Source organism: Amborella trichopoda, chromosome 6, assembly GCF_054954075.1.
Source record: "Amborella trichopoda isolate Santa Cruz 75 chromosome 6, AtrichopodaSantaCruz75HAP2 v2.0, whole genome shotgun sequence".
NCBI classification, from domain to species: Eukaryota; Viridiplantae; Streptophyta; class Magnoliopsida; order Amborellales; family Amborellaceae; genus Amborella; species Amborella trichopoda.
This window is the reverse complement of record NC_142341.1, coordinates 32,676,343-32,702,728: the sequence shown is the minus strand read 5'-3', so window position 1 is coordinate 32,702,728 and position 26,386 is coordinate 32,676,343. Positions and strand designations below refer to the sequence as shown.

The 26,386-nt window shown below is 36.7% G+C and overlaps 1 protein-coding gene across 2 annotated transcripts in view; it reads left to right on the top strand.

Moving 5' to 3' along the window:
* The first annotated feature begins 6,239 nt into the window (after nt 1–6,239).
* PWD (chloroplastidic phosphoglucan, water dikinase (ATGWD3)) overlaps nt 6,240–26,386 on the top strand; it is a 50,241-nt gene continuing 30,094 nt past the window's right edge. For both annotated transcript variants that reach the window (XR_016058087.1, XM_006845041.4), the window contains exons 1-7: nt 6,240–6,542; nt 7,570–8,170; nt 8,497–8,583; nt 8,713–8,844; nt 9,298–9,423; nt 9,515–9,693; nt 24,328–24,412. Coding sequence is in view for 1 of the 2 variants with exons in the window: in XM_006845041.4 (XP_006845104.1) it covers nt 6,343–6,542; nt 7,570–8,170; nt 8,497–8,583; nt 8,713–8,844; nt 9,298–9,423; nt 9,515–9,693; nt 24,328–24,412 (1,410 nt within the window). In the remaining variant the exon portion in view is untranslated. The remainder of the gene's footprint in view (nt 6,543–7,569; nt 8,171–8,496; nt 8,584–8,712; nt 8,845–9,297; nt 9,424–9,514; nt 9,694–24,327; nt 24,413–26,386) is intronic.

Sequence of the window (26,386 nt, the reverse complement as noted above, 5' to 3'; positions counted from 1 at the left end):
TAATTAGCATCCACTACTTAGGATTTTGCTTTTGCATTCCTTTGGGTCTTGGGATGTTTGATTATTTGTTTGTTTTAACTGCCAGTTCCTACTTATAGTCGTGGCATTTAGGGAGTAAATGCATTTATTTTTAGGGTTCTTCAACCCAATCAAGGGGAGTTTGTACTGACTATTGACGAAAGTATTTTCCATGTAATCTTCTTTTTCAAGTACTCTTGTAGTTTTTATATAGACAACCCCATTTTCAAAGTTATCTTGTGGTTTTTAAGAGTATTTTTAATATTTTTTTCTAGGTATGCTTCATATGCTACAATACCGCTAGCAAATAATTTATTTCACAATCAAGCTTGAGTCATTTTTTACCGGTACACAAGTAGACCCCATATGGAAACTCCTGCAATTTTGGGCAGCAAACAATTTTAGGCAGCACTATTCTTCGATGCAATTTTGGGACAACAAACAATTTTGGCAGTACCACTCTTGGCACAATATAGCTGCAATTTCAGAGGAGCAAACAATTTTTGGCAGCACTATTCTTGGCACAATATAGCTGCAATGTTGGGGCAGCAGATGCCACTTTGTTATGGGAATTTGTTGAGCAGCTACTTTGAATATGTAGATGCAATGATTATGTAAGAACAAGTATGAATTGGAATGTGGATGCAACTTTGAGGTTGTGCATCAAATGTAATGCGACTTCTTGATTATACATAATGGACAAGTTGCTCTTCTTTGGCTACTGATTTTCTCCTCATTGAGATTAGAAGGTATATTATTATGCCTTAAACTGTATTGTATGCCAATTCAATGAACTAATAAAGTGCCAATTTCTCTTTTGTTTGTTTGTATTAGGGGGAGAGAGAGAGATCAAAGCATTCATTGGTTCCAAGTGCAATAACAGAATGATCAGTATTAATATTGCTTGTATAAAATTTAAACAATATGATTACAAGATGCAGAAGTACCCATTGGTACATAGGTTACCCATATCTTGTTAATTGTAATTTTGCTTGTGGAGAATGGAGGGCAAGCTCATTATGCTTTATATTGTAATTCACAAATCCAAATACTCTATGAATTAGAATTCTCAAAATGCGCATGGCATGTTGGTTAGCGCTCTTAGTTTTTAAATGCAAGGTCGTGAGTTCCATTCCTGAACGATATTTTTAACACGAGAGAGAGAGAGAGAGATTAGGGAGCACAAGACGCTAGAGAGAGATATGGGGGAGCTCAAGATCAGAGAGAGCAACATGGGGGAACACGAATGGGGGAGCACGATACTAAAAGAGAGGGTGTGTGGGAAGGCAAAGACAAAATTTCGCTTATTTATTTATTTATTTTTAATCTTAACCGATGGTCAAAAATACATTTTTGGTTGAGCTTCAGCATTTAAAAGAATAAGGGCACTAAAGGTAAAAATGTTCATCCCAAGGTATTCTAACTTCAATCTATGTTATTTGGGAATTGTTAAATCTAAATAATCTTTTATATATATATATATATATATATATATATATATATAAGCGCAGTTGGCATACAGATGCATCCATGGCAGTAGAGGTAAGGTGCACCTTCAAATTTTATCATGCACTTTTAAATTTTATCATGGTATATAATTTTGATGTAAAATACTCTTACGATTATCTCAAAATCATTTTTATATCTAACTATAAAATTTTAAATTTCAAAAATGGTTTAAATCAAGTAGATCTATAAACATGTGAAAATCTTGAAAATTGACGGTGTAGATAATATGTTGTAAAATGCACTATTTCTGAGACTTAAAATCCTTTTATTTTTCATGGTCATACATCTCGATGTCTAGACGATCAATCAAATGGTTTTTCAACATTAAAACTATCTTTTTTGATGGATTTTTGAGTTGCATCCGTAGTTCTACATTATAAGGTTGCATCCTTATATAAACTTTTTCATATATATATATATATATATATATGGATGGGAAAGCTTTCTATGTTCTCCCTACAATATAGAAGTTCTATCCTCCCCCTACCATCCAGCCGTTCATTTTTTATCAAGAGAGCCACTCACCGTTTGATCTTAAGATCCGACGTCCAAAAGTATTTTATTTTTAGTTTTTCAATACAATTTTTCTGACTATGAAATTTGGCACATGCCATCTTTTCATTACCGTACCTATAAAAAAATATTAACAATAAATTTTTGATAAAAAATAATGACCAAACACCCCTTGAATCTTTTAGGGGTATTCTGGTCATTTTATTTTATAGAAAATATGTTTTTTATATTTTTCATTAGTGTGAGTTTAATAGACGAATGGACGTCCAAAATTTGGTGTCAAAATAGCTTATAGAAAAAACTTAAAACTAAAATAGTGTAGAGACGTGACATTGTGATTGGGGCAATCTTAGCCTTCCATTAAAAAATGGACAGTTGGATAAAGGGGAGGAAAGAACTCCTACGTTGTAAGGGAACATAAAAAGCTTTCCCTATATATATATATATATATATATTTAAAGGCTATTTATCTTTTGTATATGGAGATGAAAATTATTTTCACTTATTAAAGGTTAAATTAGATGGTTTGGGGTGAGTAACGAAGTATGAAAATTTTATTTTAGAACTTTGAGTCCATTCCATGACACTTGTACAATCATGCCTTTTTAAATTTAAAAGACTAAAAAGATTGTGACCTCCACGTACAAAAGATAAATAGTTTCTTTGTAAATTTTATGTTATATATACAATAATTCTTTGAAATATGCCCTTAAAAGTTATGGTAAGCCCGATTCAAACCACATCCCCTAACTATTTTATTTTTCTATTGCATCCATACATGTATCCGCAAATTATCTATTTATATTAGTCGAATCAGAAATCAGTGCCCCAACATTGTGTGCAATTCTTCTTTTTAAACCTGCTTTGAGCCAGAGATCTTTGAACAAAATGTATCACCAAATGTTGGGACCAGCGTTTAAAAAATCGCCGAGTCGAACAGGACTCGCCTGGTTCGACTCGGAATTCACGAAAAAGGTACCGGATCGGTTCAAAAACCGGGAATCGTCCGGTTCTAGAGAGAACCGGACGATTCCGCACAGTGACTCGCCGATTCACTGTGCGGAATCGGCGAGTCCGTGAAGAACACGGGTTGCACAGTATTCTTCACGGATTTTTTCAAATTTATCATTTTTTTGATCATTTTTTTTGTTTTTTTCGGCATGTGATCTGTTTTTCAGGCTGTAAACAGCTTTATTCAGCTTTTTCAAGGATTAAATGGTGGAAAAATTGGTTGTTTTTGGATCAAGAAAAATTCGGGGTTTAGGGTTTCCGCCATTTCTGAAATTTCATGCCAAATAGGGCATGAATCTTTCAAAATTTGTAGGCATATTGATCTTAAAGCTGTGAATCAAAATATTTTGTTACTAATTTGTGATAATCGTTGAGAAAAACAGAGTTTTTTGGAGATTGAAGGCTTCGGTTCACAAAAACAGGTAAGAACTTTGGGTTTTTTTTTTTTTCCGCCATTTGATTTATTTCACGGCATATTTTGAACAAAATGAGTTCAATAATTAGGGTTTTTAATCTTTATTGTGTCTAGTATGATTTAAAATTTTTAATTTTACGTAATCTGATCAATTACAGCAAGAAATTTGATATGAACAGTGAGATGCCTGCGGAACCAAATTCCGCTGTTTTTTTTTTTTTTTTCCGCCTTTTGATTTTGTTTTCATGATATATTTGAAATAATGTGTTAAAAATTTAGGTTTTTGATTCCTTATATTGTTGTTTATCAGAAAATATAGTCAATTGGATGTAATTTATTCACTTGGAGGTGAATTTTTGAGTTAAAATCGCTTATGTAAAACGACTCTGTGAAGAACAAATTTTTTTTTTTTTTTTTTGTTTTTTGTGTAGCCCATGATAGAATTTTTTGTAAACTATGATCGAATTCTTTGTAATCCATGATCAAAATGTTTGTTTTTTTTTCTTGTAATCCATGATCGAATTTTATTTTTTATTTTTTATTTTTGTAACCCATGATAGAATTTTTTGTAATCCATGATCGAATGTTTTGTAATCCATGATCGAAATGTTTGTTTTTTTTTGTAATCCATGATCGAATTTTTTGTTTTTTGTTTTTTATGTAACCCATGATAGAGTTTTTTGTAATCAATGATTGAATTTTTTGTTATCCATGATGTAATTGTTTTTTTCTTTTTTTGTAATCCACAATCGAATTTTTTGTTTTTTTTTTTTGTAATGCTTGATCGAATTTTATGTTATCCATGAACGAATTTTTTGTAATCCATGATAGAATTTTCTGTAATCCATGATCGACTTTTTTGTAATCCATGATTGAATTTTATGTAATCCATGATCGAATTTTTTGTAATCCATGATAGAATTTTCTGTAATCCATGATCGACTTTTTTGTAATCCATGATCGAAATGTTTGTTTTTTTTACTTGTAATCCATGATCGAATTTTTTGTGTTTTTTTTTTTTTTGTAACCCATGATTGAATTTTTTGTAATATGATCGAATTGTTTTTTTCTGTTCTTGTAATCCACGATCGAATTTTTTGTTTTTTTATGTTTTTTTTTTTTTTGTAATCCATGATCGAATTTTATGTAATCCATGATCGAATTTTATGTAATCCATGAGCGAATTTTTTGTAATCCATGATCGAATTTTTTGTAATCCATGATCAAATTTTTAGAAAATTTATGATTTTTTTTTTTTAATCCATGATCGAACTTTTTGAAAATTTGTTAATTTTTTTTTTTAATCTATGATCGAATTTTTTGAAAATTTGTTGTACTTTTTTTTTTTATTTCTTTTTATCCATGATCGAATTTTTTGAAAAATGATGATTTTTCGAAAAGATGTGAAAATCGTGATAAAGTTTTGATTATCATGATGTATTAAACATTTAAACCCAATTTTTAATTTTTATTGTTTGAGTTTGCTGTAAATTTTTTTTTTTTTTGTCCATGATCGAATTTTTTGAAAAATGATGATTTTCCGAAAAGATGTGAAAATCGTGACAAGGTTTTAATTATCATGAGGTATTAAACCATATTTTAAATTTTTATTGTTAAAGTTTTTGTTGAAAAAATTGTATGTTGATGGATTATTTATGCAAAAAAATGCATGTTATTATATTTTCAATACAAAACTGTATTTTTTTTATCTGTTGTTCATGGATTTTTTAGTTGGAATGACTGATGTTAGCCGGCTCTTTGAAGAATTGTTTTTATTATTAATTTTTTAATGCAAAAAATGTATGTTCTTGATAATTGAGTTGTAGCCATGTTTGGAGCTTGCATTTTGTATTATTCTAAATGTTTGTAATTGATATGTACGAAATATTATTGTCCTTTTGCAATAACAAATAACAACGAATATGACTACATGAACTACCGCAACATATTATCATTACATATGGTGATTATTTTTCTTTTTGAACTGTCAGGTTAATTTAAACTTTTTACATCTTAATTTAGATCGTATATTACTAATTTTATGCTTTATTGTAGTCCATGTATGTTGATATACTTATTCCATGATAATTCTATGTTTATCCTTTTGTGTGATGTAAATTAAATGTTGAATGGCGGTTCATGCAGGGGAAAAACATATCAATATTCGCATATTCATTCAAAAACATGAAAATTCTTAATGGAGTACCCTCATTTTTTATTGAATTCCTAAAAAACAATATTTATAATGAATTTTAATAATTTTTTCGGATTTTTTTGAAGCTTTATTCTGACCGATTCACCCGATTCCGATCCGAATCGCCGATTTGCCGATCCGGATCGCCAATTCACCGATCCGGATCGCCGATTCACCGATCCGGATCGATTTTTGAAAAACCCGATACGGATCACCGATCCGGTTTTTAAACCATTGGTTGGGACACTAGGACCACACAAAGGTAAAATCACCCGCGCACGGAACCGGACCCCATAATTTGCCGAGGCCGCCGGGGCAACCAGAAAGGACCCACCCGGTTCGATCGACAACGGCGCGGGCTCCAATTTCACGAGTCACACCAAAGGGCAATCGCACACTTCCCATCCATTCACTCACTGATGTGATCGGGCCTTGGGATTCTTGCCGCCCATTCCACGCGTCAGCAAGAGTTGATTTTCCCTTCCTAGCAAAAATCTGTTCTCTTTTTTATCACGCGAGAATTTGCTGATGAAAAAACTCCACTCTTTTTTATCTGTAAAATAAGCATCGCTACTTTCTAGACACTCGATAGGCTCCAAAGATTTGAAATCTCTCCATATGTTCCTTCCTGTGACTGCATCTCTCTCTCCCAACCTTCAGTTCTCTCTCAAATAAGAGCAAAATGGCGTCTTTTCGTCTCTTTTCCTGTTCCTCTTCTTCTCTTTATACTGACTATGATGAATCCTCCTCTTCATCCCTCCACATTCTGAAGCTGAGGCCTAGATTCTTCCTTCTTCCGTGTTTCGAAGGATCTCGGTTTTCATCTCATGTACTCAGCAGGAGATTGTATCCTGTCGTTTGTCGTGGTAGTGTTTCAGAAAGGTATGTTTTCCCTTGCTCTGTTTTCATGAAATTCATTCTTCGTTTTTTTTCTCTGTAACTTTACATGTTCAGGCCGAAACTTCCAATTCATTGCTGCTGTTTTGCCTTTTATTTATTTTTTCATATTCAAGTCTTTGAGGGGTTTGTCATTTATATATTATCTGCTTCAGAGCTCCTCTTGTATTGTAGTGAACATATTTGAGATTCCAGTGTTTATATATGGCATATCCGTTTGGCTTGCCGTGCTGCTTTTTTGAACTTCTTAGTTTATTTGTTTTCGTAGCCAGAATCAGCAACACGTCTGTGCTGCTCTATTGAGTCGAATTCTGGTATCAAATTGCATAAATTTGGGCTAGCATTTTGTAAGTAAGGGCTGCACATGCTGGCTGTGCTTGCTTGTTATGGTATGTGAGTTTAGATTGATTGATGAATAATAATTCCGTTTGTGAACAACTGTTTTGAGCTGGAATGTCTGATCATGTTTATTGTGAAAAACCTTAAGAGAAAATTACCCCCAAAAAAAAATTTAATTTGAGAGAACTCCCTAGTGCACTACAATGCCACATCCGTCTTTAAAATGCCAAACACATAATCCATTGAATACCACGCATAATGAGATTGTTGCTATCTCTTTTGATAAAAATACCTCAGAAGATTGTCAGGTAGCTGTTTCTCTATATGTATTTCTCTTGTTTGAAAAGCTTTTGGTTTATCTTTGTTCAAGTGTCTTGGTCTTTTTTTATAACTCTTTTTAGTTGATAAAAGATCGAATGGAAGCAGTGACATGTTTTTTAAATGGATTATCTATGGTTTCTTTATTGAGTTGTATCTCTTTTATTACAAAGTTTGAAAATCAGTGTTAATTGGTTGTAGCTTAGTTCAAAATCTGGTTACCCTGCATTATATGTTTAGTATAAGATTGCTGCTGTGCATTAAACACATCTGTATAATAGAGAGACATCCAATACATTGCTAGAAAATAAAGACAGAAAGTTAACACATTTAGGTTTCTCTTTGCCATGGCCAGAGAAGCAAAGATGGCTCCAGTAGACCGTAAAAAAGGAAAGGTAGCAATTCGCATTAGATTAGACCATCAAGTCAAATTTGGTGAACACATTGCAATCACAGGTTCTTCCAAAGAGTTGGGTTCTTGGAAGAAAAATGTGGACATGTCATGGACAGAGGACGGATGGGTTGCAGATTTGAAGCTCAAAGGTGGTGAGAATGTTGAATATAAGTTTGTCATTTTGGCCAAAGAAAAAACCACTATATGGGAGGAGGGTGATAACCGAGCTTTGAAGCTACCAAAGGAGGGGAAATTCGAGATGGTTTGCCATTGGAACCAGACCAGAGAGGCTGTTAACCTGCCAGCATTTGAAGATGAAGTTGAGGTTGGATCAGAAGAAGTTGCAGTGGTGGATGATAATAGTAATAGTTCTCCATTATTGGTTGAAGTGCAGGAGCCTAGTGCATTTGTTCAAGGGTGGCAAGGAAAGGTTGTCTCCTTCATGAAATCAAACAAACATGGTGAGACAGAAAGTGCTAGGAGATGGAATACTGAAAGTCTTGAAGGCCCAGCACTGAAACTAGTCAAAGGTGACCAGAATGCCAGGAACTGGTGGCGCAAGGTATAACTAAGACATGATAAATTTCCACTCTGCATTTCTTTCTATGTATGAATATGTTTATTACAAGCCTTAGATTCTAAATTTTTTAACTAATTTATTAGTTGTTTCCTCTCTTTAGAAACTTTTATCTTAAACATTGATCTAGGTTTTGAAGCAACATGTAAGCTTTCATGTTCAAATGCTGTTTCTTGTGGCTTTAAATGCTGTTTCTTGTGGCTTTTATGGAGGTTATCTTTTGTCGAGGACACTCTAGAGGGTATTTTACTATGTTATCTTCCTTTTGAACATGATGTAACATTTTTTTTACCTTCTTACTCTGGATGCAGCTGGAAGTTGTGCGGGAGCTATTAACTCAGAATACTGAAGAAGAAAGCCGCTTGGAGTCCCTCATTTATTCTGCTATCTACCTAAAGGTTCCATATAAGAATCATTTTTATAGAATGCATTAGTTTTATAAGTCTCCTTTGTAGGTTTTATTGAGCTTATTTTGGATATTAGAGAATCCAAATGATTTCTTGATATCATTGGGGTGTTATGAACAGTTGATCAACACAGGGCAGATTCCCTGTTTTGAAGATGGAGGTCATCATAGGCCAAACAGACATGCTGAAATTTCCAGGCTTATTTTCTGTGATCTGGAGAGGATTTCCTATTCAAAAAATACATTACCTGAGGTACCACATGTATTTCAACTAATATATTTGATGGCTTCCTTGTTAACTTTGATTTCTCCTTGCTAATTGTATCTGTAATTTTATAAGCTATGCATTTCTAAGAAAAAAACTACATATATGACCTTTTGGGATTTGATGTTTATTCATTATTGGATGCATTTTGGGGAATGAAGTATATCTTCATGGAATTGCAGTCGAACTTACTTTTTGTCACTAACCGCAGTGGTCTAGTGATTTGCAACTCTATTCACCATTTTGGTTTATTTCAAACCTTTTGCTTATCTTGACCAGGATTTGGAATTTCATTTTTCTTTTGTATTTCTTTCTTGGGTCATATGAGAAATTATTGTTACCTAAATATATGAAAGTGCCAATCTGTACTTTCCACCGAAGAAACTTTGTACTTCTTTTCTTGAATTACTCAATTAGGTATACTCCAATCCATTTCTGCAGGAAATACTCATCATTCGCAAAATTCATCCATGCTTACCATCATTCAAGTCAGAATTCACAGCATCAGTTCCTTTGACGCGTATAAGAGATATTGCTCATCGAAATGACATTCCTCATGATCTCAAGGTTGTTATCCATTCATTTCTCTATGATTTCTCACATCACGTAAACAGTGGTTGTATTTTCTCTGATTAGTCTGGTTATGTTTTGTGGTTAGCAAGAAATCAAGCACACCATACAAAACAAGCTCCACCGGAATGCTGGGCCTGAAGATTTGATTGCTACAGAAGCCATGCTTTCTAGAATCACCAAGAATCCTGGAGAATACAGTGAAGCTTTTGTAGAACAGTTCAAGATATTCCATGGTGAACTAAAAGATTTCTTCAATGCTGGAAGGTGTGCTCTTGGGATAGAAGTTTGTATCTATTACTCCAAACTTCATTTTATCCCATCATTCTGAGTGCAAGTAAAACTCGAGTTTCACTGTCCCATATATAATATCTAGTCATGCAAAATTCCATAAAATGTAATGACTTTCTTGGTTACCAGGGCTGACGAAACGGTCTGAGAGGTGACCAATAGGGATATATGTAGTGAAATAAGTAATAATTGGCAGCAATTTGGAGTGTCTATATAAATGTATGAGGTCCTGAGCAAGCTTTATAGAGCAATATTCTGGCCTCATGCTGGATGGATTTTGGTAACTTTACGTGTTTAGTATCCTTGGTTTGCAGATGCTTTTCTAGGACATGTGTTTTTTTTAATATGTTAACTGTAATGCTGACATCTTCTGTCCGGTTCTTGATTGTTCATCTTGAATTTGCATTTAGAAAATGTGCTACTCAACAAATTGTTGATTTTATATTCTTCAGAAAATCATGCACTTGTCGTCCATGGTTTGTCTCTATTCTTAATTCCTGACTAGCTGAGTAAGATGGAATGCAACTTCCATGCAAGTTCTCTAGTTTGTAATTCATCCTAGTCTATATTACCTGGTGATCGGTATAGCTGCAGTGTATAACATAAGTTGAACTCAGAAGTCATCCTCTTCTGTCATCAAGTGAGATACATGGACAGGAGAAAACAAGGCAAAACATAGAAATTTTAGTGAGACTGGACCTCAAGTTCAGTGGATTTTTTTGTCATGTGTAAGTGTACTGCTCTTTCCGTTTCAAAATTTTTCCTTTTCACCATTTATCACCTTCTTAATTGGATACATCTGTTAGTTAGATGCGTCTAAAAAATACAAAATACATTATCAGAGATGCCAAAAAGCTTTGCAAATTAGCAGTCTATCACACTTAGACCAGTTAACAGGCAAGAAACTGAAGGGGTAGAAGACGCCTTATCAATTGCTTTTCCAAATTCTGCCAATTGTGGGGTACTATGGAAGAAACAGTGTGTCACAGCAAGGGGAGGATGGGGCAACTGGGAAGGAAAGGAGAGAACAGGAGTAGAGAGAGAGAGAAGGGGAATCAGATGAACAGGAGGAAAGTAAAGGCAGCTGGGAAAGGGAGTGTGAGTAAGAGGGAGAGAAAAGCGAAGTAAAAGGAATGGGAAGTGATGAAGTAATAAAACTCATAATCATAAAGCAATAAAACTTTTGCTTGTATGAGATAGAAATATTTATAAAATCCTTGGACATGGTGGAACCCACTTAAGCCTCTCTAGCTCTACTACAGATTCTGCCATGTTCGGATCTTGGTGTGAGACACACCTATCATTTTTCATGAGGCTAAGAGTTAGGGAGGAAGGAAAAGGATAAGGATGGCCATGGAAAGAGAGTATGGTGAAAAGAAGAGGGACTAATTTCAGTTCAATAAAGGTTTTTAGGTGTAAGAGAATCAGTATAAAAAAGTGAGGGGGAGCAATATCAGGGTTTAGAAGGTTGGGGGGTAAAAATAGGCAATTGATTGACGGGAAAGATCAGCTGCAGGAGATGTCAGAGGGAGTATTAGTGGAAACAAGAGAGCCATAGCACATAGGAAATGGGAAAAAGAGGGTAGGAGGGAGACGGGAGAGAAGGGGGGGTGGGCGGATTTAGTAACCATAGAGGAGAGAAGAGGTTAGAGTCCAATACTACAAACACCTCGCATAGCGAGGGTATCAACTACAATGGTGGCACCTCTGGGTAATTTGGTTGAAGATGACTGACCTTGTCTTGCACAGTGAAAAAATGTGGTCAGAGATGTAAGCTAGTCTCCGGTGGGTTTTACTTTCTTTGACGCCCAATGGATGACATTGCGAGAATGCCTTTCCACAATTAGGGTACTACTACTCATGGACAAGGTAAAATCCACTTAGGTCCCTCTAGATCAACTACAGATTCTGCCATGTGTGAGTCTTAGTGGCCCAAGTGTTGATTTTTGTTGCCTTTAAAGGCCTAGAGAGCTTGTAAAAATGATATTGATAACGAAATATGCAATTCAGTGGCAATGTGTGTCTGTTGATTGACTATGGGTTGGGCGGTTCATGACTCTGGTCATGTCCAAAACCCTTAGCTTTGGGCATGTGGTACTACTGAGAAGGGTTTGCAGTGGATCATCCCTTGTTGAGGTCAGAGAGATGCCCAGGGATCATGTTTGTAGGCCAGGAGAACTGTGTCGTCTCCTGTGTGCGGTTGTAAGCCTGAGAGCATGCGCCAAAAACCGCAACAAACATCCGCATGGCATGTACACATGATAGCTGCATTATTGGGAAGTAGCCCTATAGTGGGACACATGTACATGTACATAGAGAGAGACCCTTTTGCACTGTGGTGACCAGGGCTAAACTTGTTTTTAATGGGAGGAACTGAAATCCACATTCCAGGATCATGGTCCCACTGTTTATTGTCCATCTTTGACAAACCAATCATGAGCCCTTGCTTTGAGACTGTGGGTCGTGGGTTTTTGTTGGGTTGGATAAGAAAACTGTATTGGATCATGGTTTCTGGGGTGAGTGGAATGTCGCTTATTTTGACTCATTGGTACCAGTCCACTTCTAGTATACTTTATCTTGGTATTATAAATGTTTATATGATTTTTAATTTTTTTTTAGAATTTTAAAATTTTTTTTTGCTATTTTTCATCAAAAGGGTACTTATGAAAATTTAAGATCTTAAAATAATACGTGGGACCAAGGATCCAGCCTACATGTCTGTGTCTTTTTTATAAGAGTGAGGACCAGGTGCATGCTAGGGGTCACGCCCAATTCTTTTTTAGCAAAAGTGGCACGACCACTTTTTATGCAATAAAGGGGGCACGCCCCACCTTCTTTCTTAAAAAAAAAAAAGATTTGTTTAAATTTTTTTTGCCACGCTACCTTTTTAGCATAAAAGGTGGCACACATTATTTTGAGGGATAAATTGTCCCATGCCACTTTTCATGTTATAGGGTGGGCACGCCACCTTTATAGGAAAAGGGGGCATGCCCCATTTCAAAATTTAAATTAAGTTAGGATAGGTAATTTAATTCTAATTAGATTTGGTTTCCTATCTTTATGGGAAATCTATGATAAAGATCGATTATATTTCAAGTTTAAATAGGATTTGGACTTAGGTCAAATTCTAAGGCAATAAGGTTCCCATCTTTCCACCCAAAATCATGATGGCTGATTTTTGGGATGGATGATTCCTATTAAATCTCTCTCATTCGACAGATTTCCTATTTATCCTAAAGGTCTACTCGGAAATTGGATAAGGCAATATTTAGAAGGAATCCTGTTCCAACTAGGTGATAGATTTTTTTATATAAAGATCTAGTTTGAACCCTCTCTCTTATTACAAAATCTTTTCTCTCTCCCAAAACTAGATCCTCTATATTTCTCACTCCCCAAAGTCTTGTTTTGTCCACATCACCTTCTCTCTTCTATTTTTGGTGTCACACCACCTCTCTCCTTTTTTTTTTTTTGTGTCACGCTACCCAAAAAGAATAATTGGGGTGGTGCTCTAGTAAATCCCTAGAGCAAGGACTTGCTAAATTTTGAAGAAAAAGGGAGAAGTCCAGCCCAAAGAGTGAATCAACTCATAGATTTAGCCGTAATTTGTTCCAATAGGGTTTGTGGAAATCCTAGTTGATTTTTGAGCTCTCTAAAACCCTAGAAAAAGAGTACTACCTATAAAACTTCTCTATCTCAGAAATTCCAGCAACACCTTAAGGAGTAAAAGTGCGCAATTGGTCAGGAAATTGGGTGTAGAGTGTACCAAGTCTTGGTAGGGTAACTCCAGGCATCTTCCCAATAGTTTTAATTAATATTCTGTATTATTACCTATTTTTTGTAAATTTCAAGAACTTATTTGTGTTAAAAATTATAGTGAAGGTTAGTTTAAAGGTCCTGGGTAGTTTCTATTTATCTTGACAGTGAAAATAAAGATCCTAGGTTGTATCTAGGGCATTATTTTAATTTTACAGCAACATATTGTGGCCCATGTAAGTAGAATTCAAGTACTTATAATAAAAGTATTTTTTTTATGTTTTTTTGAATTTAATACCTTGAGTTCCACATAGCCACACCTTACACCAAGAATCCTGAAAACTTTAGTATTATCCTCTCATGGTTTGACAGGCTTCCCTCGAAACCCAAAGGACCTGGGTTCCCTAAGGAGAACTCATCAATGTTAAGCTTAAGGGAATATTGTGGAGTGGACACCGAAGTAGCCGTAATACTCAGGGTCTAGAGGTTAAAGGCAAGATATTACTTCAGTTGTTAAGGAAGGTAGTAATGTCCTAGTTGTTAAAAAGCAGGTTGTTTTGAGCCCAGAACCAGGAGTCTGCGTTGACAAACTCAAACACTGAGGATCTGATTGATGCAGTGTGTTCTGAATGTTTGAGCCTCTCCCTCAACACCATCCACAATAAGCTCAAGCGGCACTCACTCAAAGGAGAACCCTTTTTCAGAAAAGAAGGTGAGAGGAACTGGGTTATAAACCCAAGAGAGAAGAGGCAATAGGGCATTGTAGGAAGAGGTGGTTGGGGGACTCCTCTTCCTGCTGGCCCATAACGCACTGATTGGGTGGTTGAAGGCCTTGTTTCTTGAGTTGGTCGACCTTAAGAAGCCTGCCATGAGCTAAAATCCAGACTAAAGCTTGAAACACTTAAGGTACAGGGGCAGAGCAGATCTTGTTAAAGATTTTTTGAGGGGGTTCCATGGAAGATTAGAAAGAAGCCACAATAAAGGTACTACACGGGAAGGTGGCCCAAATAAGAGTGGCATTTCCTACCAGAGGGATGAAGAACCCTTGGAGGGCGTGAAGCATGGCAAGGAGAGCTGCTTTCTGAGTCTGTTAGAGCTTTCCCAAAGACCGGGGTCCAAACAGTAGAATCTCCACTACGCTCCACATAACAACTACTATGGAGTTCTCATTGGTGGCTATCCTAAAGAGAGAGGGCCAGAAGCCTCCAAAGGTTGATTCCTAGACCAAAGGTCCTTCCGGAACCTAATTTTGTTCCCCTCCCTAGTCTTGAATCTAAATTGTGCTTGAAAAAGGTCCAACTCCAGGTTATACTGAGCCAAACCTCATGATGATGAGGACTTCAAAAAATTACTGTATTTTGCCTGGAAGACATCCCAAAGGTTTGAGTCTTCTGCCACTAATCTCCACCACCATTTACCAAGTAGGGCAATGTTATTCACCTTAAACTTCTTTGTCCTAATCCTCTAAACCTTTTGAGGCAACAAACCTTGTTTCAAGCCCCTAGGTGGAATTCGTGGCTGTTTGTTGTGCCCTCCCATAGGAAGTTCCTCATAGTTTTCTCGAATTTGGTAGCAATGGACGAAGGGATATAAAGGAGAGATTTGTGATAAATGGGAATGTTTGCCAAGGTTGTTTTAATAAGGGTTATCTAACTTGCCATTTAGAGGGATCTATTCCTCCATATGGTCAGCCTCATATTCAATTTTTCCACCACCGAGGCCCAAATGTATTTTCTAGGCTTTCCAATGCAGAGAGGCAAACCAAGGTACTTGGCAGGAAGAGATTCTATGGCACAACTTCAATTGTGGGCCATTGTCTGAACCTCCTCTTCACCATTCTGATTCCTGACATCTTTGATAGTAGTTCAAAACTTTAGTTCGTGAACTTGAGGCAGCATAAGTTAAGCCAGATGAAAACATGCTTATCTGCCAGTTTCTGAATTCTATGCTGAGCTCATGGGACAACTTCATTTCAGACCTTACTGCAAGGGAGAGCATACCAAAGTTGGACAGGATCATCACCAAACTTAAAGCAGAAGAAGAATGAAGATTGTCTTGCGATACTTGAACCTTGAATGACTCCGTAAATATGAAACCTTAAACTCAACTCTGGTTCATTCAAGAAGACGAAAGACAAAGGAAAGAATAAGAACAAACTAATGAGAATCAAGAGGGGAATAATGGGCCTAAGAAAAAGAAGGATTTTAAGAAAACCCAGTGCTATAGTTGCAAGATATTCGGGCACATTGCTAAGTTTTGCAAAGCACCCAAAAACACGAATGCTGATGGCGATAGGGAGCATGCTTGTGTAGTCCTAGAGACTGTGCTAGCTGACCCTAAAGTAGGGTCATGGTGTTTTGACTCAGGGTCCACCGCACATGTGTCAAACACCAAGGAATTATGGATATAGAAATTTCAAACCTGTTGCCCTAGGGGATTAGTAGATATGAGTGGGAATCAAAAGATTGAAATCCTGGGTATTGGAGATTCCATCCTTCAACTTGAGAATAGTAAAAGCATGGCCCTAAAACAAACTCTTTATGCTCTTGAGATGAGGAAGAGTATGGTTTCGATTGCTAAATTGGCTAAGGCAAGCCATTCCACCATTTTTACTAGTAATAAGGTGGAGGTGAAATATGGAGATGATTTAGCCACGAATGGTCATCTTGTAGAAGGTTTCTTTTCAGTTGCAATAAAAAATTCCATTTCTTATTTCTCAAGTCATAATGATAAGAATGATGATGCGTATATATATGGCACATGAGACTAGGGCACATAAATCCTAAAAGGATGGAGAGATGAAAGAGAGAGAGATTATTGAGTGTTCTAAATGGAGACTTAACAAAGACAATGAATAATGTGTTCAAGGAAAGCTGGTTAAGAAATCCTTTGTCAAAGCTCAGAGAGCTACTGGCATATTAGAGGTTGTCCATAGTGATATTTGTGGACTTATGAATGTGGCCACTAAGGGCCGCAAGAAGTACTTTATTACATTCATAGATGATCACTCCCATTTTGGCCCTAGATCGATTCAAAGAGTATAAAAGCGAGATAGAAACCCAAAAAAAATTAGAACTTAAAACTTTTAAGTCCATCTTTATAGGATACCCACCAGTTGGTAAAGGATACCTTTTTTTTTTGTAATCCTGACACAGGGGCTGTCCTTGAGAGTATCCTTGAAGAATTTCTTGAGGGTTGTGCCACTCTGAAGCCAACCAAGTTTCATTAGATAGAAAATGATACAAGTTAGGACATGGATCCCAAACCACCTCGTCCTAGGAGGATTAATTGAATTAGGAGACAACCCGAGTTCTTCATCTACATAGGAGAATATTATGAAAGAATTGACGTGTTTTTTCTTCATCTCTCTATATGTGGATGACATGTTAATTGCTAGTAGTTAGATGAGTCCCGTATTGGAGACAAAAGCTTTCTTGTCACAACATGTTGATATGAAATATCTTGGAGAAGCATCATATGTTTTTGGAATCAAAATTACCCGAAACAGAAAAGAGAGAACTATACAACTATCTCAAAAGATATATTGTAAGAAAAATATTGAAAGTTTTGAAATGGAAAATTGTTGACCCATATTAACCCCCTTTGATAAGAAGACCAGGCTTAGCCTAGCCATGTGTCCCACTACTTCAGAAGAAAAGGAAGCCATGCAGAGAATTCCATACCGAAGTGCAGTTGGGTTACTAATGTGCTCTATGTCAGGGACAAGACCAGATTTATCTTTTGCCATGAGTTTGATTAGCAGGATCCAGAGTAATCCAGGCATGGAGCACTTAAAAGGCCATCAAAAGAGTGCTATGCTATTTCAAGGGAACCCGTTAATTATGCACTCACTTACGGAGGAGGCTCAGATGTACATATACAAAGATATTTAGATGCAGACAATTAGGGTGATCCTGATGAGATTAAGTCCACATCTAGGTATATTTTCACGCTTGCAGGTGGAGCTGTTTCTTGGTGCTCAAAGCAACAAGATATTGTTACACTCTCGACTATATGGAGTTAGAGTTTGTAGCATGTCGTTTCGCAGCTAAAGAAGCAGTCTGGTTGAAGAAGTTTCTGAATCAAACTCAGATTTGATCCAGTAAAGTGTCCGTCTGTCAGAATCTTCTGCAACAACCAGGCAGCTATTTGCGTATCAAAAGAGTTGAGGTTTCACAAGAAATTGACGCATATAAAGTCGTTCTACTACCACATTCACAACGAGATTCGTGCAGGAGAGATTCATATTGCCTTTCTCTCAACGGAGGCATTGTTGGCAGATCTTTTGACAAAAGGATTGGTGGCTAATGTTTGTGCCAAACATGTACATGGGATGGGCTTGAGAGAAATTGAGAGGGAGTGATTGTATGACCTTCAATGGCCAAGTGGGAAATGTTGGGTTTTGCACCCTTTAAAGGTCAAAAGGGCTTGTAAATCTGATATTTTATAGTGGAATATGCACTGTGTGTGTTGATTGACCGTCCACTTCCAAGCTGGGCTCCTGGACAGACGCGAGCCAGCGTAGCTGGTTCGCAAGCACTTTAGACACCTGTTGTGAGAACGCACTAGTTTGATCAGACAGCCCCATCATGATATGGAATACAGTAGCACTCCAAGAGTTAGCCAGTTTATGGGCCTGGACATGTCCAAAACCCTTGACCCATGGGCATGTAGCACTACCGAGAAAGGTTTGCAGTGGATCATCCCTTGTTGAAGTCGGAGAGATGCTCAGGGATCATGTTTATAGGCCATGAGAAAAGTGTGGGCTCCTGTGTACGATTGTTGGCCTGAGAGCAAGGGCCTAAACCTCAACAAACTTTTGCCTGACATGTATACACGACTGTTGCATTGCTGAAAACAGCCCTATAGAGGGACACTAGTATATGTGCACAGAAAGGGCTCCCTTTGCACTTTAGTGACAAGTGCTAGAATTGCTCTTAAGGGGAGAACTGAAATCCACATCCTAGGATTATGGTCCCACTGTTTATTATCTAATTGTGATAAGCCATTCATGAGCCCCTGCACAAAGACTGTGGGTCACGGGACTTTGTTGGGTTGGATAAGAGAACAGTTGTGGATCATGGTTTCTGGGGCGAGTGGAGTGCCCTTATTGTCGCCTATTTTAAGTCAGGTGCCAGTCCACTTCTAGTATATCTTATTTTAGTATTATATATGTTTCTTTTTTTTTTCAAAATTTTAAAATATTATTTCTGATAAAATTATTTATTAAAAGGGTATTTATGAAATTTTCAGAACTGGATAAACACATGTGGGGACTAAGGATCCCGCCCCTACATGTGTGTGCTGCCCATGTGGGTCCCACATTACCCCCTAGGGAGGCACTTTTTTTTTATGCTATAAAAAGGGGGGAGCACGCCACTATTTGGGCAAAATAGTGGCATGCCACTTTTAAAGGGATATTGGGGGCCACCCCATTTTATTATTTTTTTTTGAAAGGAATTTGGCCACGCCACTTTTTATGGCAAGGAAGGCCCAATGCCACTTATTTAGGAGAAAGGGGGCACGCCCCACTTTCTTAATATTTTTTGTTCAAATTTGTTTTAAGTTAAGATGAGAAATCTAATTCAAATTAGATTTGGTTTCGTATTTTTATGGGAGATCTAAAGATTTACATAATATTTGTGTTTGATTGCATTTCAAATTTAAATTGTAGATCTAGATAATATTTAAGTTTGATTATATTTTAAATTTAAATGGGAGATCTAGCTAATGTTTAAATTTGATTGGATTTAAATTTTAAATAGGAGTTGGATTGGATGAAAGTCTAAGGCGATAAGGTTCTTATCTTTCGAGCCAAAATCATGATGGCTGATTTTTGGATGGATGGCTCTGATTAATCTCTCAACCCACATATTACCTATTTATCCTAAAGGTCTAGTTGGAAACTGGATAAGGCAATACTTAAAAGGAATCCTATTCAAATTAGGAGTTAGATTTTGTTATAAGTATTGCCTTATCCAGTTTTCAGCTGGACCTTTAGAATAAATAAGAAAATCTATGGGGGAGAGATTAATCAGAGCCATCCATCCCAAAAATCAGACATCGTGATTTTGGGTGGAAAGATAGGAACCTTATCCCTTTAGACTTTGACCCAATCCAACTCCTATTTAAAATTTAAATCCAATCAAATTTAAACATTATTTAGATCTCTCATTTAAATTTGAAATACAATCAAACTTAAATATTATCTCGATCTCCCATTTAAATGGGAAACCAAATCTAATTTAAATTAGATTTCTCATCTTAACTTAAATCAAATTCGAACCAAGAACAATAACAAAGTGGGGTGTGTCCCCTTTCTCCTAAATAAGTGGTGTGGGACCTTCTTTGCCACAAAAAGTGGTGTTGCCAAATTCTTTTTAAAAAAACCTTTTAATGAACTGGGGTAGCCCCCAAAAACTTTCGGAGAAGCCCTTTGAAAGCTCAAGCTCAAGCACATTATAACATCTTTTGAGTGTTGATTTGAGGAAGTTTAGGTGAACTTGTGACAAGACTTGAGAAATGATGATGATTGTATTGACTCTTCATGGGCTTGACTTTTGAACTCTTTAATCTTCCTAGACTTTTAGTTTGTAGTATTTTGTAACTTTAAAGTTTGTGGTTGCAAATTTGTGCTTATGGTTGCTAAAGATTTTATGAAGCTAGTTTCTAGTTTCTATCAGCGGTTGGTGGATACAGTCTCCGACAGCTAATATTGGAGTTAATGAATAAACTAAATACTTACTATCACATATATCACCTCTCTATGTTTTTATATGCAGTGACCTATTCTTTTAATTTTTTTAGAATTTTTTTATATTTATTGACCACATCGCGGTGATGCACCCACATCCGGACCGCATCGAGCCACATCACCCCCCCCAACGCATACAACCGCATCCCGCATTTTAAAATGCTGGTTTGACCAACAAGGATTATAAATGAATGTATTCATTGTAAGAAGATATACCGGGGATCTAACCATCTGCTAGTACATCACTAGAATAGAGTGACTTTGTCCGTAATAAACTAACCTCCAAACATTAAATTCCCATGGATAGTAAGTTGAATTTTGTCTGTCAGATATTTAAGTTCTCCTTCATAAAATATACCGTCAACATTTATCAGACACAGAGACATGCAAGTTCCCCAAGGGGGGGGGTTGCAGTCTTTGATTCACATGTCGCCTCTGATAGTTCTAGACATTACAAGTCCAACAAATTAAGATGGGTTAATGAATTCTTTCATCTGGAAGACTGGAGCAAAGCTCTAATTGAAATTTTAGCTGATTGATACATTAAATCATCATTTTCAGTTAGAAGAATATTGTCTCCATAAACCAAGAGAATGGACATACCCCTAAAGTGGTAGCTGATATATGTGGAGTGATCATGACCATTTTGATGGAAGCTTGCTTGAACAATGGTTGTTGAGATTTTAGGAATCGAAGTGGGGAATCACAAAGGCTAGCTTCCTGTAGTAGGAAAGGTGTACGTACAATGCATATCTCAGGCTGAGTTTCCTACCTTTTGGGAACTGCACTCTCAACCACTTGTAACCACACAAGTAATTATCAAGGAATGAGTTCCATGAGGCAAAAAGGTTCGAGGTTCTAGAGTATCCTTAGCTAGGGCTCCCCAAGCATTGGAACTGAGGTCCTCAACTGCCCTAAACAAGGGTTCCCTGGTATGGCATCATATGTATCGAGTGCCCTTAAGCATGGGTTTCCCCACAAGTATTTTAATAAAGGTCCTTGAGCATCTTTAACTAGAGTTCCGTAAATACTAGAGTTGATGTTTACTGGAATTTCTAGATTGAATAAAGAAAGAAGGATTTTGATTTCTTAATAAGGAATTTTAAAAAATAAGACATTTATTTTGGTTCCGTACTTTAGGAATGATTTTAAGCGGAGTTTCTAGACACATTTTGATGTTAAATAGAGTTTCTAGACACCTATCCTTCTTTTATAAAGAAAGTACAATTTGTATATTAATTAAGAATAAATTTTAAATAACATAATATTTCAAATAATGTTTGAAAAATTCCAAGCATTCTGTAATATTTTAGCAGTTCTTCTACCACTATGGAATAATGAAGTTTTTCCTTGAACATGGGATTTGTTAAAGGGTGTTAGCATGATATTCTAGGGATTTGATGTTTGGATTCTAAATAAATTAGATCAAGATTCCTGCAAAAGTGGAAGCGGGATCATTTTGATCAAATCACGATTTGGTGCACCTTTGGACCTTGGGATTTGATGCCGTGGAACCTGTATCCAAATAACTCTGGTTCGAGATTCCTAAATTAAAATACTGGATTCTAGGAAGATTTGTTGATCGAAGCACTGGAGTGAGATCTCGAAGCGTACGCGTTGGGGTGAACGATTCTGTTAATTGTGGCTTGAACCATCATTCTATGAAACATCTCATGGAGGCCTACATCCTTGGGCATGCATCGCAGCTTAGTTGTATCTGTTTCGCTTTATGAATTGTTTTATTTTGTTCAATGTCAAATTAAATAATGATTTTTCAAATATATATTTATTTTGCTTTTTGAATTGTTTTATTTTGCTCAATATAAAATTAAGTATTGATTTCTGAAAGGAGGAATGTAAATAATCACAAATAATCACATTTGATTACTGATACAGGCGTATGACACAGTAGTTGTGCACACTTTTAGATGCTCCTTAGTGACTGGATATGGCTTCTTGATGGGGGAATTCATGAAGGCTTTGGTGTCGTGGGAAACCAAGTTCAAAAGATATGATTTATGTCTACATTAAATAACAACTAAACGATGGAGAAAGAGAAATAGAATAAAGAGAGAAGAAAGATAGGAGCGTGAGAGAGAGAAGAGGGAGTTGCATAAGAAGAAGAGATGGAGAGAAGAATGACGTGATCCCCTTATTGGGATTCATCGTATGTTTTATATTAGTAATAATGAGCAAAATTATGGAAAATGCCCTTATGTGAGTTTATTAACCCTATAAACTCAATTACTCCATTTATATCCCGAACTTACTGCTGTACTTTCAACACTCCTTATGGGGGAGCATAGATGTCAATCATGTCCGGCTTGACATGTCTATCACAGCAACTGCTTTAGTAAAGATATCTGCTAGTTGATCTCTCGATTTCATATGAGGAGTACACACAATTCTGGTTGCAATCTTTTCCCTTGTCTTATGACAGTCTACCTCAATATGCTTCATTCTCTTATAAAATACAGGGTACTTAGGAATGTGGATGGCTGCTTTATTATCATAATAAAGAGTCATACTTAATCTAATCGTGGTCAGGGGTATAAAAGCTTCTATCTCAGCTAGCCACTTGCTATATGCTTTGTCTTAACATGCCTTTCTTCTGATGTGGGTAGTTCATCACATTTGCGCTTTCTGCTACCTGTGTTTCAGTTGTCTCCCAATCAATTTGTGCATGAAAGCTGTGGTATTGATTTGTGTGTCACCATAGTTGTTGGTGGTTTTGATTCTTTTCATGAAACTTCTCTTGTCATGAAGGTCATATCTTGAATATCATCTGCTGCTAACTCCTGAAAGAAAAAAAAAAGAAAAATCATTGAATTGGCTTTATAGGTTTGCCAATTGTCCTTGGATTCTTGTCTACTGTGTCTTCTAGTGTTTTGTGTTGGCTCACTAGGATTATAGAGCGACCATTTTTTTATGGTTTAAAGCCTCATTGTTTTTGGCATTCATTTGGTAGAATTGTATAAATGGTACCCCTAGCATATATTCAGCAATTTTTTGTATCTTCTGATAGTCTCATCTCCTGTATATTGCAAATAATCAATTATCAAAATGAAAATATAATGAGTGCAATTCTTTTAAACAGGGTGGGCTCCCTCACTTTCAGCCTCTTCGATACGTGAGTTCTAACATGTTGGTGTACAAGTATTTCAATTCATAAGCATGTGATTTTCACATATATTCAGCGTATGGTTTCAGTGAGTCCTTTTTAATGGTAGTAGGTTTTTTTTTTTTTGGTTTAGTAAGACAGTTGTGTTCTGAGAGCCTCGTCAATCGAACAACGGTAACCTTCTTCTTTAGCTACTGGCATGTGCTTGTCTAGGTGGGATAGTGAGTGATTCACTTATGAAATATGACTGTCTTTTAGGGCCAGTTACATGTATCAAGGTCTCTATGAGATGACTCCTAGGTGATTCTGATTTGAAAAATCATACCTCCCCTGTTCCTGCACTGACTTCAGATATAATTCTGTAATACTTCTGGTGAAAAGGCTTCGGTTTATGCGACTGATGTCAAAAATGCCGCTTTGCACGACATGCGACGACATGTTGATTAGCAAGTCTACCTTTATATCTGGCATGTAGTTCACGAATTTCATATTAACATAGTTTTTTATGTCTTTTTAGTAAACATGGTCTCTCTTTCATTAACCGGTGGCTCCTTCCAGCTTCTGCTCCCTTTTTCCTCCGATCATTGCATTTTTATGCTGAACATAGGTGTACCCAGTCTTGCATATGTTGGTTATAACAAGACGTAACTCTAGCATAATTTTTATGCTATTTGTATGAGCCATGTTCTAATGCTCCATCACTTCTTTCGTTTTTGTAATTCTTATTTCGACAGAAGTTTGTTTTTTATATGCCATATTGCTTCTTATACTGTATTAATTATTGTCCAAGCTATAATTCTTATTCTTTTTTTGCCATGAGATTTTCGAAAGCCTAAAATAGAGCTCAACACACGAATAAAAATTATTTGTGTATATTGGGTTTTTGGGAGCCCTGCTGATGGGCAATTTGAATCATAATGTTTTTGTTGCCAAATTTGGTAAATAGAGATTTACATTCCTTGCATGTCTGTTCTTTCCACAGCCTAACTGAACAACTTGAGTCCATCAAGCCATCTTTGGATGGGGAGAGCGTACAAGCCCTCTCCTATTTTTTGGAGTGCAAGGAGGTAATTCTTTGCCATGGAAATTCTTAGAATTCATATTTGACAACTCTTTTATTTTTTATTTTTAATTTTATCTTGCATGTCATCCACCTGTTCTGTTATTATATAAAATTTTTATTTCTGATTTAATTGACATTTTCTAAGTTTTAAAGCTCACAGTCTGGTTATTCTCTTTTTGGTTGCCGCTTTTGCATTTTTCTTCTCAATGATTATTTATAACCATTTAGGGTTCACTTGAGAAGTTTCATGTATTACTTGTTCAAAATGTGAATTTGATATTTGTGTTGCATATTTTGATTTTTCAGATGTTATTTCTTCTTTTATGGCATGAAAAACAAAAGAAAAAATTACAACTTTTGATGAATTTATCAAGTGTTGATGGGCTGTCTTGCGATTTTCTTGTGTTAAGTCTTTTGACTCTGTTACTATGTATTAATAGAATCGCTTAAATTTTCTGTAATAATGATAGCTGTAAAGTGTAGATTAAGTATATGGTCTGGCTTTGTCACCTTTATTAGTTTCATAAAAGTGCAAATTCATCATTACCAAAAAAAAAGAAGTGCAAATTAATGGAAATAGCGCTGTATATTTATATCTAGCTTGTAGTCATGAATTGTCAGTTGGTATTAGAGTAAAGATTTGTGGCTTATGATTTCATGAGCTCTTGATCAGATTGTGCTAATTCTATCAGAAGTTCTATTGATCAGATTGAATATGTGGAATACTTACAAAGGGAGACCTTTTTATCTGGATTAATTTCTTGTAAAAAAATCTTTTGACAATAAATTGTGTGAATATGTCGCACACAAGAAACTAGAGTTCATTTTGGCCAATGAGGCTTCAGCCAAAGAGAATGTCCTTCAGCTTCATGAGCCATACCAAACTCTTTGGTCTAGTCTAGCTTTGGGCTGGAACTTATGTTTCTAGAGTCCACTAATATATTTCGATGTTCATTATGATTAGTAATTTTTTTGTTTATTCTAGTGTTGGAAAACTCGAAATCAATTGCTGACTCAGTCATTGCAAAGTTGAGTCAACCACAAGTTAAGTTGTCAACTCAAAAAAACTCATGCGAGTTTTTCCAAAATTTTTGTGAAGCATTAAAAAGAAGTGTCAAAAATGGGATTCAAACCCAGCTTGTCACCAACAAAAACAACTTGCCTACTGTCAGGACCCTTACTGGTTGCATGCGTCTTGGTCAAGTTAGAAGCTTGCAAACTTGGTGCATTGCCCAATCAGGTTGAGGCCTCCTTTGACCCTTCTGCTAGCCTTAGGCATTGCTCTGCAGGCCTCATGCAGCATCCTGGTGCACGATCAAGCCTCTACTGTGCATTGTGCCAAGTTATGCTACTTGGACGGCTGGTATGGACACACTTGGGATGGAAATGATTTAAGCTTACACTTCTATTTGAGGGTATGGTAGAAGCCTTGGGTCACCTGGCGGGTAGCAGTGAACAAGGCCTATGTGCAACAGCATGGTGTGCAGGTGCAGGAGTCTGTGCACCACAGCCTGGCACAAGCTAAGTGTGGGCTGACTGAGGGCTTTATAGGCACTTGTGAGCTGGGCAGGCGCCAAGTTCAAATTCAAATGAACCTTAACCAAGCAATGTGGGTGGAACAGTCAGGAGGTGGCTTAATAGCCAAGGACGTGGGTCATGAGAATAGGAGATGGTTACGCTGCATGGGTGGGCTGGTGCAGGAATAGGTCTCACCCAGGACATGGCTAAGGCTGGCAGCCTCATGTATAGCCACTCAGGGCGTGGGCAGCCTGGCTTCCTGCCAGCTGCTCACGACCTGGCCCTAGGTAGTGGCTGGCCATCACGTGTAAACAAATTCAAATTTGTAAAACAGCTGTAATCGTGGCTATATAAACCCCAGGCCCAGACCCTTGTGGGGCCATCTGTGGCAGCATACTAAGCAAGTGTATAGCTGAATAAAGCGGGTCACGGCCCTTGAACCCCTTTGTTGTGTGCTTGG